A 17,212-nucleotide genomic window follows, 5' to 3' on the forward strand; every position below is an offset into this window, starting at 1 on the left:
CCTAAGGGCTATGACTTCAACCATTTACGCCAATGTAGAAGCTGATTCTCCAGAGCTACTTTGAGGAAGTTCTCTACAAATGGGGGCCTCTTCTGCCAGGATCTTTTATACCAAGCCAGTGTCTTCCATCTCAAAATGTAAGGAACAATTCCAGGATCTATTTTGAAGAATGACAAGGATACTGTATTCATTTTAATGTCAATCAATGCCGACCCTTCAATCCACATTACTGAAATAAAACTGAAGATTATTGTATTGCTGTGGGTAGGGAACACAAAATGGGGAGAATGTCGATACTGTTTCTGACAACACTTCTTTGGTATCAAAACGTTTTCTGCCATTTTGTGGCTCTGAACTCTCATGCTTCTTTTGTGTTGGTAAACAATTTGTCCATTGACTTATTTCATACATTGGAAAAGGATGCATCCTGTGTTCTTTCTTCTCCTGAATGCACTTTGTCATTTTTCATAGGATTTGCGCTTTAAAGAAGGATTGATTTAACTGTAAACTCCATTTTCTCAGCAGATAATTTAGGTGGGCACAATGTCTAAGTGTTGTTATTCCCTTGGGCTGGTCTCCATCAATCCTACATGCCACAGCTATGAGGTAGAAGATCTCATAATACCCTCTGATTTTAAACCAGAAGTTTGAACAATAGTCATACATTCATTGATGGGTTTGGTTGCAATGACTTCCTTTACAAGACCTTTTATTTTATTACCTTCAATCTTGTGTCCCCTTTGGGCAAATAAGGAATAATATTCTCAATGCACTAAATACAATAAAAACTCAAACACATTCTTTATGTAAATTACTTAGTTTCATTACAAATGGTGCTAAATATTGACTTTCAAGGACTCTTCATTCTAATTTATTGCTCATTCATTATTATTATTATTATTTTTCTCTTTTTTTTCTTTTTGTATTTGCACAGTTGTCTTTAGCAGGTTGGTTGTTTGTCCATTATGTTGGGTGTGGTCTTTCATTGATTCTATTGTTTCTTGTATTTACTGTGAATGCTTACAAAAATGGATTTCAGGGCCACACACACACACACACACACTATTTAAAGATTCACATCAACACTACTCAAAACATACTGTTAAGCTTAATGTACATTCAACAGAAAGTCAAAATTGACTGAAGACCAGTAAAACACTCCTAATAAGTTTAGCTCAGAAATAAACAAGACAATAAATCATCACACCAAACCATCTCGTGGAAACAATGGCTCAAATTTTTCTTTCACACACCAATGTTCACATAATACTTAACTTCATGTCATGCTTAAGTAAACACAGTTACATTCATAAAAGCAACACTGAGATTATTACTGCTTACCACTCATTGGGCAAAATACTAAAACGAATAATGGTTGTTGTCATTATCCAACTTAGTACTGCTGACAAAACTAGGCAATTTTCCTTTAGCACTCTTCCTTTGCCGGAACCCAATTACGCTAAGAAGCTTAGAGTTCAATTGAAATTCCTGTTCTGCACAAAACAGTGAATCAGGAGATGCTGCATCTTATTAATGGAGTGCTGAAATGAAAGAGAGCACAGCTTTGCACAATTTACAAACCAGATCAGACAAACATGCACCCAGACATAGTTCTGAGTAGCTTATTCAGGATCCTTTCATTTAACAAATGAATTGAGAAGTCTGAAGCGTGCTTCAGTTCACTATTAAATACATCTTCACTCACTAAAAATTGTCAGTTGCTTAAGGCTTTCACTGAAATACTGAAACATGGAGGGTAGCTAGGTCCACAAAGCAGGTTCATCATTCACTGAGATTGTCATTTATTTGTGATCTAATTCCTAAAGTCCTTTTCCCATATACCTGTCAACCTTTGCTTAGCTAAAATCTGTCCTTCAGAGTTTTAAAATTAACAACCTTTTAAACAAGCGTAAACTTCATTCGTGGCCCTAACGCTTTTGTATAGTCTTAGAATCTGAAGCTAATAGAATAGGTAGAAAATAGTTTTACCAACTCCATCACTTTACAATAATACCTTGAAACTTTTACAAATTTCTTTCTAACTCACTGACCTGCAGAGATCACAAGCATAGTTTGCAGAGAGTGGAAAACAAAAACAAATCAATGCAATGCAGAAGTGCTGAGGTATGAGAAAGCAAGTAGTTTGCTGTTTTATCCTCAAAAGTGTGGGTAAAAGCTGAGCCTGTTAGCATCTGAATCTCTGACATATTTCAGCTCTTGTACCAATGCAAACAAAATGTGTACACTACAGTTAAAATCAGAAATGAAAGAAACAAGAGGGTAATAATTCACATTCATTAAGAGTTCACTATGATTTAAATCCAAATATCTCAGTCTTATTATTCAAAGATGCTTCATTGAAATTGAATAATGGCTGTTGTCATTATCTAACTTGGTGCTGCTGAATGATTAGGCTGAATGAACAAGTTGTTTACCATTTGTTTTGAGATTATAAAAATGTAATCTTGGGAATTTCAGATGCAGTATCCAATTTAATATTTCTTGTTAGGGGTCTAATTTTCACCTGACTAAATCTTCCACAGAAAAACATTGTAAGGATCACATTCTGTTGTGTATTTTGCAGCACAGTAACAGGCCATGAGTTTGCTGTTAATGAGACTTGGAGAGGGATGCATGAAAAACAATATAAAGAATTTAGTTTCGTGTCTTGTAGCATATTCAACTTGGAAGAGATCTAAGCCCTGCCTCTTGGTTTAACTCCGAAAGGTTTCTACTTGATGCACCTCATTCAACTGTAAAAAGAAATGAAACCAAAACAGAAATTAAAGTAACTCTAGGAATAATGTTGAAGTAGATATGTACGTGCTTTCAGATCAGTCAAGATCATAGTCCAATTGAAGTATCCACTTGCCTGTGCCGATTCTGAAATGATCTCACCTGAATCTTTGTTTTCTGTTTGACATCAGAGCAATCTGCTGAGACTTTACAACATTATTCTACTCATATTGTTAAAAAAAAGTTTGATTTAGGTACAAGTCCAAAATGTCACAGATGAATTCAAAGATAAAACTGAGATGTTACCTCATAAACACGCTGTTTATTATCAGGCTAAATAAGTTGATCTAAATCACAACAGTCATCAATCACAAGGATCTGTTAGAATAATTGAAAAGTTGTGTCTTTCAAAATGCTATTACTGTTCATTTTATTTAATAGACATAAAGTGAAGGCATCATTTTCTATTGATTACATCCCAAATTCATGGCACAGAGAGAATAACAGAAAAAAAAACCATGTTTAATAGGTAATGCTGGCTATTTAATGAGTTAACAATACGGCAGTAAGTCAGCAAGATAATCTCCAATTTTATCTATTTGGTTCCAGTTTTTAAACAACAACTGCCAGTTACTATTACATAACCATCAGGTAAAGCAAAACTTTAAAACATTGAAGGAAAAAGAAACTGCTCTTTCTGGAAGTCTCAGAAAAGTAAGACATCTATCTAAACATTGTCTAAAGCAAGCATGCACTGCCAGATGTTTTAAAGGATGCATAAAGCTAATAAAGAGTGTGCTCTGAACATTTCCATTGCAAATTAGACAGAATTAAGGGCTTTGAACAGTAGATTTGGAAACTAGGCTCCTGATTAGACAAGAATGATGACTGTCTTGGCAAACTCTGATGGGTGTCAAAGGTAAAATAGGTGTGAGAAAATCAGCCCCAGGGGTTTTATAATGAGTGATGTAAAATGATCTGTGTATTTCCTTCCATACGTTTTACACAGCTGACATAATCTATCACACTGCACATCAGCACAATTAAACAATGCATCTAAGGTCTACATCACAAAGAGTCAGCATGGTAACAGTTGTGTGAGTCCTGCCCAGATTGTTCATTTTACATTCACTTTGGCACCAGCTAAAGCTCTGTGAGAAATTTTAAAAATTACCAAAGAAATGGGCCAGCCACAATGGGCCAAACGGTCTCTTTCTGGTCAATTTTGGGAAAAATAATTGTAAGAGTAGTAGTTCTTAAAAGGGGATCAATCCAAGTTCATGAACCAAAATGGTGGAGGTTATCCTGAGGTTGACCACAGCAATTAGAATAATGTATTTTATTTGAGACCCACTCCAAAGGCTTGGACCAGGATCTCACTTAAGTACTAAGGAATTACTGTGTTGTCAGACATGGCATTTTATGCATAAGCTTATTTTACGTCTCAGGTGGATGCTCAAAAATGTTCCGCAACATCCCTCAGTGAATAAACAAAAGCATTTGTCTCACAAAGTGGGTGCTCAAAACAGTGACTAAATTTAAGGATTTGTTTAGTTTGCAAGAGATATGTTGTGACATCCAGAGATTCTATGTTTAATCTAAATCTCATTTTCTCTGCTCCAGGATAGGGAAGCGAATAACCAGGAAGATAGAGGCAATGCAGGAATGGATTATAAAAGAGTGTTTATCCTAGCAGGATATGTGCTTTCTGCAAAAGAGATGGCTGAGAGATGAAATTCATGCAGAGTGAATAGGTAGTGGCTGCAGTGATTTCATTTTTAGCATTCCAATGGTTTGACCAGTCTGGACACACAAAATCATTTCACCTTGTTCAGAAGTGTGGAACTAGGGAGCATAGTCTGCACTGAAAGGGGTAACTTTTGCAATTAAGCTGCACAAAGAAGTGACAAAATTAACTCTAAAATTATGAGTTAGTATTGAACCAGAAAGGGAAAAAAACCTGCAGTATGAACTGAACTGACACCTGTTATAAGAGAAAGGATGAGGCCTAATTGCTCACAGGTAATATAATAGTCTGCCATTTATGTTTTGCAGATTATCACTATGGCTACAAGCTTCACTTCCATAACTTGATTTGACTCCAGCCTTGTCACTGTTGGGACATTTTTTACCTGTAGACTGAGTATTCTAATACACCAAGTAAGACTGCATCTCTGGAGTGAGAAGATGCATCAACAGATATCAAAGGTCCTTCATCAGAATTGATGATCCTAATTCTGAAGGGTCGTCAACCAGAAGCATTAACTCTATTTTTCCCTGAACTCCTGAATGCACCCTGCATTTTCTGTTTTATTTTAGATTTTCAGCATCCACAGCTTTGCCTTACTCACATTTCTGACCATCCTCTTTTACACTACTTACCATAACCTAGAACTCAGTCAAATCTTGGATGCCTGTGCCCTAACTCCATCAAATCCCATTACCATTATCCACATGTTGCTGATCTACTCAATGTCCTAAATGTCCTGTATCCTATTTTACAAACTCAGAGTTGATCAAAATAACCTATTTGATCACTCCTTTCACAATCTTTAATCTTTGCCAGACTAACAATCATGCATATATATAACTGATCCTCTGAAGCTTGCCTTATGATCATGCTTAAATTTCATTGCTGCACTGTTAGAGCTTATACATTCAGATGTCAGAGCCCTCTGGAATTACGTTGCTTAACCTCTCACCCTCTCAACGACCTTTATTTAAGAACTATTAAAGAATTTCGATTAAAACCCAGTTCAAACATTTGTCATCAAATGTTCTTTTGGTTCACTGATGTACTTTTTTTGTACCTTGCTACATTGCAGTATTAATAAAAGTTGCTTCAGCCCTTTCCTTTCTCCAACTGGGGCAAGCAGTCTGCTCAAGAAAGGGGTACTACCCTTCACTTCAAATCTTGGCAATAGTTAAAATAAAGTTGGACACTTGTTTTCTTTTCCTCCAGAGAATTGTTTCTTTCTCTTTTTAAAATTAGCTATTCCCAGTTTCCCTCCATGAGCCAATGTCTCTTTCAAACAAGTAAATATTGTGGTTAATAATCCCAGTTAATAGCAGCTACTGATTGTGCATGAAGTCCGAGTTAGTTTTAGTTTAACAGGAATATGTTATTTCTCAGCAATATCTTCCTGGGTGAAAGAAAAGTCACCAGTCAATTTTTTTTTGGACAAAAATATAAAAAATGCTACAAATATTCAGCAGGTTTGCCAATATCAGACAGATAAAGTAGATAAGAGATGCTGATTTTCCTTTTCAGAGGTTGAATAATGTATTTTTCACACCAGAGTTAAATTTATGGACATTTCTACTGTTATGAGGCACCTTTAATCTAGTACTTATTTGATACTACACAGGAATAATTTTGGTGCTTACTTACAAGTAGGACAGATAACCTAATTTTCAGTTTAAGAGGGTAGATTTGCAGAGTGCTTTGAGTGAAGAAGGAATAGAAATGAGGAAATGCTTATGTTGGGAATTCCAAGGCTTACAGAAGACAAATGAATTTAATAAATACCTGCGGTGTCATCAACAGATGGGAGGAGATGAGAGGAAACTAGGTAAAATGGAAACACATGGCAATCTGTATGTGCAAGCAGAAAGTGAAAAAGTTTGGAAAAAGTTAGAGGAATTATAAAAAAACAGAGACAATATCATTGCACTAGGTCGACTTCTGTATGTCAGTTCTGGAGTAAAATAGGTTCCTCTTGGAGTTAACAATGCATTCTAACTAGTGCCAAACCTTTTCTCTATGTTTCAGGCTGAGAACCAAACATAGTGCAGTGTTAAAGAAAACAAAAAAAAAGAAATATCTTGATTTTTCTTTTATTTATTACAGAAAAGTTATTTATTTTTATTTTAAATTTTAATTCAAAGAGAATGGGATCATTAGGTCAGTTCTGAGATCAGAGGAAGATTACAAAGAGAACTTGGGCAAAGTCATTGCGTATTCCATGGGACATCAATATTGTACTTTTGGGCTGCCTTAGTGTCAGTTCTTTATGAATAAGCAGTGTCAAAAACATAATACTCCTGATGTAATGGAGGTGAACACAACTCATTAAGAGCAAAGCTCTATTGACCAATAAAACAACAGCTCTGGCAGTCAAAATATTATTTAGAAGCACATCATCAGATCAAAAGATTCCCTTCAATAACACAATTACAAAACATAATGCAACTCAGATTTTTTATACACAAAACTGAATAAGGTGGCTACCTAAACTCGAGCACAAAATTGTACCATATGCCTTCTGGAGGTCTAAAGGGCTACAACCCGCCTTCAAAGATAACACTGGATCTTGCATTAGCCACATATAGTCTTCATTGTCCACTTTCTGTGTAAAAGAAGAAATAAGTATAACTATAGCTGCTGCCAAGAAAAGACAGGAAATTTCTCTTTGAAGAACATTTATGTCATCTGTTTCATTGTCTTAATTCATGGTGTGCAATAAACATTTCTTTAGCTGTTTAATAGTTTGGTGACCAAATGGATCATTTGGCAGACTGCTGCCTGGTATGTACAAGCTAAGGTTTTGGAATTAATGCCTGCATTGTATAAATGAGCAGAACTCAGCTGCCACTGTGATATAAAAAAATCCCTCATCAGTCTTAATGTGATCCAGAGCTTCTGCAATCATGGAAGAACACTACAAGTTCAAGGTCAAGCAGATAGAATAACCCTGAATGGAGCCATTGAGAATTAATTGTGGACATCTACCCAACCAGAATAAATCTGAAGACCTAACGAGATAAAAAAAAAACTGTGCAACAATAGAAAAGTTTTCAGCTGATAATAATTCAAATATCCTTTCTCTGCTGTCTTTAACATATTCTACTCTATGAAGTAGCTGAAGAATGAAACAATTATAAACAACATTATGACTTCAAATTCATTTTGATGAAAAACTTCTATTTAAATATCTTGAAAGCCAACAAATCAGATTCTTGGCCAATATATTTTGAATTTTATTCCATTATTTTATGTATCAAAAGCTTATTTTAATACATCTTCAAACAAAATTATTCTGAAACAAGAACCTCCATACCTTCTTCACATTCATCAATATAGGGTATGCGGTCATTATTTTCCTTATCTTCTCCTGCAAAACATTGATAATATTAGGTCACATTCGACTTTTAAACATCAAGTTGCATCCTATGCAATTTGCAAGTAAAATAAGTCTGCATAACTGCTTCCTTTCCAGCATTCCAAAGGAACCATTCTCCCTGTAACACTCTTGTCATTCTTCATTAAACACCTCTGTTCAGGGCACAAGCATGGTCATCAATTTCCAACTGCTCGCCATTCCAACTTCTTTTTTGGGTGTATTTTTCTTTCTACACTATTCCAAAGAAGGTCAACTGAAGCTTGAAGAACATCACCCCTCGCTCTTCTGCACACTTTACATCCTTGTAAACTTTGAGAAAGGCATGTTAGTGGAGAGTTTTAATTCACTGATCTATTATTGTGTTGTACATTGCTCAGTATTAACAATGTAATATTACATTGTTGCTTCAGAAGAGCCACCTGCTGCCTTTGCTTCATGCAGTTCATCAGCAACCAATTCTGTACCGTTAGGGTTGCACTTCAACAGCTCTGTAAGGAGGGTGATTTCTGGGATAAGAGTCTTGTAGTAGTGATTGATTGTCAGTGATCAATGTGGCAGAATCGAGAGGTAATATTTGGAGAGGGTAGTTAGCCCCAGAGATTGGTTGAGGTCATTCTGACATGGACATTGGCAGAAGGATGAAGATTCAGATTCATTTATTTATCACATGTATAGTGAAACATACAGTGTAATGCATTGTTTGCATTAACAACCAAGACAACCCAAGGATGTGCTGGGGGCAGAATTTGTTGGCACACATTCTGGCATCAACAAAGCATGTTTGCAGAACAACATGCATCTTTGCTATTGACCCCAGGACTCTCTGATGGACAATGATGATGATGGATGAAGATCATGAACTCCTGGCCTATCCAATGACTGGAACTCTGAAAACTAGGCCTCAAACTCTACTCTTGACAGCTTGCATAGTTAGGGTGTCACAGGCCCTCATGCCGCCTGTCCTCATGGAACTCCAATCCCAGAACCCACCATTGACTCACTTACTGGGGGTGGGGAAGCATCCTCACTGGTCTGCTGACCTGACATCCGAACTGGGGTGCATTTTGTCCCATGTCCACGTCACTGGCATTCAAATGCAGAGCACAGAAGGTAGGCTTAGACTCCAGCCTCACCTCTAACTCTTCCTATTCCTAAACAATAACCTGATCCCTAACCCCCCTCTCTGTGCCCTAAATCATCCTTACAATCCTAAAAATCAATTAAAACTATGCTACAACCTTGATGGAGACCACAGCTCTGCACCATCTTGATTAGCATCAATTTGTATTGAGTAAGAGAACAGGGCTCAAAAAGTTGAGAACTCTTTGAAATGTTCAAGGCACCTGAAGCTTTAATCAGATCTCATGATTCTTCCAACTTGGTAATTAAGCTTGCAGCTGGGAACAATAAAAGATGCAGGAATACCTTACAATTGGATGATGAAGTGAAACAACAAAAAAAATCTTTCTGATCTCTTGCTTCAATTGAACTAAAGGAAGAATAAATAGTGGCTAATTTACATCAAACACAAAACACTTGTTAAGAAGTTTAAAAAATTTCTCTTTTGTCAATGACTTGCTAGAAAGCCCTTAGAAGACAATTAATAGGAGCTTAAATTCACCAGAGGCTATGGTAACTCAGTTGATAAATGCACATCCTGAGATGAAGAATTTTCTTCGTCATCACTCACTTTCTGTGTAAAGCAAAGAAGCCAATTTTGCCGCCAAACAGGGCAGAATTGAACGTTATTATTGCTTAATTGTTTTGGCCTCACTGTGAATAATACTTGCGAGAAATGGTTTAATTCTATGCAAAATTGATGACAATGAATGGTGAATCCACTCAATTGGTCTGAAGTTTTTTTTGTGTCTGAAGAACATCAGCTGGTTGTGGCAGTTCCTTTGCAGCACCACCGTTACAAGAACAATAACAGCATCAGCTTTTGCTCCCTGCTGGATTTTTTTTTGCTAGAGGACATGGAGACTAATTCAAAACTACTTAAATCCACTCCCTGGCCTCTGTACAACTGCTTCTTCAGACAATGCATAAACTGTAATTTTTAATAAAAATACATTTTCACACATTTAGTAAAGGTCCAAGCATATCAAATGACTTTGATAAGGCCCTTAACAAGGTTCTGCATGGCAGGCTGATCTGGGAGGTTAGGTCATATGGGATTCAGGGGGAACTAGCAAGGGAAATTCAGAATTGACCTGATGATAGGAAGCAAAGGGTGATGGTAGAAATTTGATTCTTTGACCAGAGGCCTGTGACGGGTGCAGTGCCCAAGGGGTCAGTGTTGGGACCTCTGTTATTCTTATTTATGTAAACGGATATGAATATACATGGCACAGTAAGCAAGTTTACTGATGATATTAAATAGGGGGGGCAGGGTGGTCTTGTTGATAGCAAAGCAGGTTACAGTGAATTGCAAAGGGATCTTGAGCTGGTCGGGAGATGGGCTGAGGAATGGCATATGTCTTTTAACTTGGATAAGTGTTAAGTAATGTGTTTTAGACAGTCAAACCAGTGTAGGACTTCTACAGTGAATAACAGGGCACTGATGAATGTTGTGGAATATAGGGACCTGGGAGTATAAGTGAACAGTGGCTCCACAAGTAGACAATGTGGTGAAGAAAGCATTTAGCATGCTGACCTCATTGGTAAGAGCATTGATTTAAGAATAGACACATTATGTTGCAGGGGAGGCCTGATAATGTAGTGGCTGGTGCAAAGCTTTACAGCAACAGCAATAGGGGTTCAATACCAGCTGTTGATTGTAAGGACTTTCTACGTTCTTCCCAGGTTCCTTAGGGTGCTCCATTTTACTTCTACATTCCAAAGGCGTACAGGTTAGTGCTTGTAAACTGTTGATGGATGAAGCATGGCGACATTTGGAGGCTGCCCCCAGCATATTCTCAGACTTTGTTAGTCTTGTTGCAAATGGCACATTTCACTTTATATTTTGATTTACACGTGACAAATAAAGCTAATCTTTATCTTTAGATACAGCTATTCTTCAGTTATCTCAATAACGGGTGAGGCCGCACTTGGAGTATTGTGTACAGTTTTGGTCATCTTGTTCTAGGAAAGACATTGTCAAGCTCGAGAGGGTGCAGAAGAAATGCACAAAAAGAGTAGAGGGCTTGAATTATAGGGAGAGGTAGGTCACATTGGATCTTTATTCCCTGGAAAATCCTGATGGGTATGGATCATAGTCTTTTCTCCAGGTTTTAGGGAGTTCAAAGCTGAAGGGCACAGGTACAAAATAAGGGGGAGAGATTTAAAAAAGACCTGGAATGCACTGCCAGAGTAATTGGTCAAGCTGCATCATTTAAGAGTCAATTGGATAGATAGATGGTGGGGAGGGGCTCAGAGGGTTACAGGCTGGGAAGATGCTTTGGTCAGCACGGACATGCTGGACAACCTTCCATGATGTGTTACTCTACACTCTGTGAGGACAAACTGGTGATCCTTTTATAGGAACTAGCAGGATTCTCATGCAGAGTTCAAGGTGATACTACTTTATTAAATCAGCATTATGGCATATGACAGGATATAATATAAAGGTTAATCAACTGTGCGAATGTGCATGGTAAAACAATTTTACTATTATAACTACCTTTCTAAATCTTTTCCCTTTGATTCTTAGTCTCCCACCCTCTGTTTCTCTATTAGTTGACAAACTTAGAAGCAGTGCATGTTATATCATATCTTGAGACTTAAAACTGATACTTTCAGTTCATTTGTAAACCTCTCAACATTTTAACTCTGATAGTTTTGAGTATATGAAAAGATGTTTTCCATACAGTATTTAATGTTTTGCTGAAGATGCAAATATAATTATTACAACGCTGAATCACTGCAGGTATTAATGATTATAAGAGTATTTTGAATCTCTCTTTAAGCTGTTTCTCATCTTCAAAAACAGGAAAATGGAAATTATTGAAAGAATGCCTCCTGCAACTGCATAATATTAATCTGCTTTCAGATGGATAGCATTTGCTGTTTATTTTAAATTGGTTCACATCATTAAAACAGAGGACAAAGAATTCATAATTAGCCTCTTAATAGTTGGTTGGGAGTGCTTCATCAAAGTACATCATGAATAATTTATGAGAGGAAAGTAGATAATGAATGAGTAGAATACATAATTGAGGATTGGTTATTAGAACACAATGCTAATCAATACGAATTCTGAATGAGGATTAAACAGTGACCCAAAATCTCAAGGATATGTCAAAAGTCCTGTAAGGGCAAAGGTCTGTAGACATCTGAAGCAAAGCTTATCTCAAAATCATTAACTAATATATGCAATCTAGTGCCTTATAAAACAAAACAAGGAAAATTTATACCTCTTGAGCTTTAACATATAACTGCTGAGGTAGGTATCTAATAAGTTGATGCTGCGTTCTGGAATTTTACGGCATCATCAGGAAAAAGGTATCTTTTTAACATATAGTAATGCAAAATATAGGTTATCAGAAAAAAAATGGGCCTTCGTGCTTTCTCCATCTCCCTTTCCTCTGCAAAACTGTACTTGGACAAGACTTATTACTTGCTGTGAGAGAGCCAACTTGTACATTTCATCATTATTCTGCTTTAGTTTTCTGCACTTCAAGGGAATATGGATACTTAATCAGTAAAACCTATCATTGATCTCATTTTTCTCCATTAACCACAATTACAAAATTACAGTCAGAGAGTCGCAGAGCCTTTGGCCAGACCTGTCCTTGCAGTCCATGATGCTTATCTATGCTAATCATGCTTACTATGTTAAGCCTACACTATTCCTACCCAAGTAACTGCCTAAATGCCTTTTGAACATTGTAATGTGCCTGCCTACACCACGTTCTCTGGTAGCTCCTTCTATATAACCTCCACATCTGTGTGAAAAGTTGCCCCTCATGTCTCTCTTAAGCCTCTCTCCTCTCACCTAAACCCATGCCCTCTGGTTCTAGACTCCCCTATCCTGGGCAAAAGACTCCGACTACCCTAGTTATGCCCCTCATAAATGGATTCCCTAAAGATTCATTTGCAGGTTGAGTTGCTTGGTAAGGAAGGCAAACGCAACGTTATCATTAATTTAAAGAGGACTAGTATATAAAAGCAAGGATGTAATGCTGGGACTTTGTAAAGCATTGGTTAGATCGCACTTGGAGTATTGTGAGCATTTTTGGGCCACTTCTTTAAGAAAGGAAGTACTGGCATTGGAGAGTATCCAGACGAGATTCACTAGAATTATCCCAGGAATGAAATGGTTAACGTATGAGGAGCATTTGATAGCTCTGGAGTTTCGAAGAATGAGGGGGGATCTCAGTGAAACCTATTGAATATTGAAAGGCCTAAATAGAGTGGACGAGGAGATGATGTTTCCTCTAGCAGGGGTGTCTAGGCCCAAAGGCACAGCCTCAGTATACAGGGATGTCCCTTTAGCCAGAGGGTGGCAAATCAGTGGAAGTCATTATGAAAGATGGCTGTGGAAGTCAAATCATTGGGTATATTTACGGCAGAGGTTGATAGGTTCTTGATTAGAAACAGCATCAAAGGTTACAGGGAAAAGGAAAGAGAATGGAGTTAAGAGGACAATAAATCAGGCATGATGTATGGAGAACCAGACGTTGTACCAAGTACCCTAATTCCACTCCAATGTCTTATGTTCTATGGTCTCATAATTTAATACATCTTTATAACATCACTCCTCAATGTCCTACATTCCAATGGAAATAACCCAGCATATACAACCCCTCTTCACAGGTAAAGCCCTCTATTCAAAACAACATCCTGATGAATCTCTTCTGAACTCTCTCAATTGCTACACATCCCTTCTATATTCTGCCAACTAGAATTGTGTACATGATTTGAAGTGTGACCTGACCAATGATTCCTACAGCTGTAACATGACAACACCTCAGCCTATTAAGGCAAGCATGCTGAGAGGCTTCTTCACTACTCCACATACGCTGTCATAATTTTCAGTGAACTATTAACTCTCACTCTAAAGTTCCAGCATTACACCATTAACATACTGCATATGTCCTGTTAGTATTTGATGTCAAAAATTTATTATCTCCTACATGTTTGAATTAAATTCCATCTCCCACTGCTCCATCCAATTTTTCAAATAATTAATGTTTCTCTGTGAACTTGTAAAAAATTCTTCACTACCTATTATTCCACCAATTATTTTAGTGTCATTATCATCAAGCATACTAATCAGTTCACCTTTATTCTTATCTAAGTCATTTGTATACCTGACAAACAACAGTTATTCCAGCACCTATCCCTGCAAAACACCACCAGCTGCAGCCAGAAAGACAACCTTAGACCACTATACTTTGTTTCTCATCTCTAAGGCAATTTTGAATCTGCTTTGTCAGCTATACGTGAACATCATGTGCCCTGAACCTCTGGACCAGTTTACCCATGTGAAGCTTTGTTAATCTCTATGAAAACCACATCTACTGGCTTATTTTCATCTATTTTTCTTAGATATCGCCACAGAATCTCAAATAAATGTGCAAGACAGGATTTCTCCTGAATGGAACTATGATAATAACTCCTAACCAGTCTCAGACCCTCAGTGTGGATATAAATCCTGTCCCTTTGAATGTTTTCCAATAATTTCCCCACTACTGACGTAAGGCTCAGTGCCAGTATTCATCAACTGGCGGGTAGCTTCCTGGCTTAACCCTAATGCCCTTTTTGAATAAGGGATCACCATCAGCTATCCTCCAGTTTTCTGGTACCTCATCCGTGGTTAGGAGGTAGAGGACATTTCAATGGGAATAACAGAAGCAGAAACGATGGTTACTGGAAATGGTCTGCAGATCGGGTGGTATCTGTGCAGACAGAGTTTAAGTTTCAGGTTGATGGCTTTTTATCAACACAAGATATTAACTCGGTGCCTGCTTCCACGAATGTTCCCTGACCCACTAAGTATTTCTAACATCCTCTGCTGTAATTTCAAATTTCCAGCATCTGTAGTTTTTTGTTTTATTTCAGAATCTGAAAGAGTTGAAGTCAGTGTTGACATAAGAGGCGGTCATCTGTCTGGCCAAAACATGAGGTGCCTTTCCTCATTGTTACCTTAAATTTCATTGCAACAATGTAGAAGGTTGAAGACAGAAAGATCCTTGGTGATGGAGGCCTTAAGTTTTGGGCCACCAAGGAGATTATATCAAGAACGGCCACTACTGGATTATAAACTGAAAGGGCTATTAGTAATCCCAAGGCAATTAAGACAGTAACCAAACATTTGCAAACATATTAAATTCCATTGTCAAGAGCTTAAGCACACAAAAAAGTGACTGGAATCATGGATTAAAACGGAAACCTTTGACATAAATTTAGCGATAAACTGAAACAGGGTTGCAACTGAATCATGAACAGAAAATAAATAAACCTTGATATAAAACTGTAAGAAGAGTACATGAAGGAATAAAGAAAATAAAATTGTAATAATAGAAACAATATCAAGGCATTAGAGTTTATGGATTTAAAGTGTTTTAGCAGAATCTCTTATGACTGATCTGAGAAATGGCAAGAAATCAATCATATTACTGGCAGATTATTATAGAATGACAAACAGTGGAAAGGAAATTGAGGTTGAAAGTGTGTTTTGACCAAGCTTTTGGTTACGTACAGCTATTTAATCTTAAATGGAAGGAATATTTAATAAAATGAAGCACTCACTGGATTAAAAAAACACTTTACATTATATCTAGCTGAAGATCCTGAGATGCTTTCAAGGAGTAATAATCAAACAATATTTGATATTGAGGCATGTAAGATGTTGAAACAAGGGACCAAAAACTTGGTCCAAGAGGCAGGTTTTAAGGACCAACTTAAATGAAGAATAAGGTAAAAAGATTTAGAAGGAAATTCCAGATCTTAAGAGAGAAACATGAGATTGCAGACGCTGGAACTTGGAGCTACGAACAGTATGCTGAGGAAACACAGCTGGTCATGCAGCATCTGAGGGAGAAGAGATATTAAGTTGATCATAGAGAGGAGGAGAAGATCCAATTGAATCCAGGGATTTGTACCAGATATATCACTAGAGAGATGAAAATGATAAATGATGGAATACTCTGGTCTGGAATACCAACAGAGAGGGAGGGAGAGAGGGATAGAGAAATGGAGGGAGGTGGACAGGGGGAGGGGAGAGAAGAGGGAGATGGAGTTGGAGAAGGAGAGGGAGACAGAGAGACAGAGTTAATATTTCAGATTGATGACTCCTTATCAGATTTATAGCAAATGCTGGTTTTAAAATTTTGGCATGGTAGCAGTCCAGTTTATTGGATTGATAAGAATTAGAGAGTGCAAGCACACACTGGGGAGGAGAGTCTGTTTGAAAAAATAATACCTCTGGAGAGAGAAGAAAAGGAATGGCATCTGTTCAGACGGAAAGACTTTCATTTAGGTACCAAAATTTTCATTCTTTTTATGATGACCTGAGACACTTTAGAATCAATGAAGTGCTTTGAAGTGTGGTCCTAACAGTTATGAGAGAAACTTGGAATGGTGAGGCAGGGATGTTACTGGATCTATTATTCAGATTTATGGTGGTCAAAAGGTAGGACACAATGTTCTACATCTTGTATTTGAACCAAGAAGCTTGAGAGGTGACCTTACAAAAACCTTGAAAATTAAGATACATCATGATGAAACAGATGGTGATGTGCTGCCTCTGTTAGTCAGTGAGTAATAGCACAACGAACACATTTAATTGTAAAAGGACTATGAATGGTGGTTTTAAAATAAATCAACTCCTTGAAAAAGAGACAATTGAAGTCACATAAAGATGATAAAATATTTATAAAATTACATGGTCATTAGAAATACGGAGCAACTTACAAGCACATTCTAAATAATCTGACCCAAATGAAATCATAATTGAACTTCCATTATCTATTTAATGATTTTTATGCAAATCTCAGTGCTTCCAGAGTGGCAACACTTCAAAACAATCTTTCCTAACTCATTTGGCAGCAACCAAGACTAATTGAGAAAAATAGAATCTATTTCCATCCAGGTGCACCAAACAAATCTAGTGATCAATAAGTAACAGCTGAGGAAAGTACTTTGCATCTTCAAGCAGTACTGACAGGTGAATTGTGACTGAAAGCTTCCTTAGGAGAATACTTTGATAGGAATGGATGAAATAGAATCAGAGGAAGTTTGTGAGGAGCAGATCCACTGGTATAAGTCAATTGGGGCAAATAAAATTGTCTGCTTTTGTGTTGTTATTGCAATGATATTTTGCTGAATTTATGCACATCTTGACGATAAGTGAGTCCGAGGTTTATAATCTAGAATGGCAGACTGCGAGACATTAAACTGAATGATAG

At 37.2% G+C, this 17,212-nt stretch overlaps 1 protein-coding gene across 1 annotated transcript in view; it reads right to left on the reverse strand.

Annotated features, from left to right (window-relative positions):
* Nucleotides 1–3,034: 3,034 nt before the first annotated feature.
* macrod2 (mono-ADP ribosylhydrolase 2) overlaps nucleotides 3,035–17,212 on the reverse strand; it is a 1,184,924-nt gene continuing 1,170,746 nt past the window's right edge. Inside the window, exons 15-16 of the mRNA XM_073051265.1 lie at nucleotides 7,797–7,850; nucleotides 3,035–7,085 (exon numbers count right to left, since the gene is read on the reverse strand). Coding sequence (XP_072907366.1) covers nucleotides 7,072–7,085; nucleotides 7,797–7,850 — 68 coding nt within the window. The 3' untranslated portion in view covers nucleotides 3,035–7,071. The remainder of the gene's footprint in view (nucleotides 7,086–7,796; nucleotides 7,851–17,212) is intronic.

Source organism: Hemitrygon akajei, chromosome 7, assembly GCF_048418815.1.
Source record: "Hemitrygon akajei chromosome 7, sHemAka1.3, whole genome shotgun sequence".
Classification (NCBI taxonomy): domain Eukaryota; kingdom Metazoa; phylum Chordata; class Chondrichthyes; order Myliobatiformes; family Dasyatidae; genus Hemitrygon; species Hemitrygon akajei.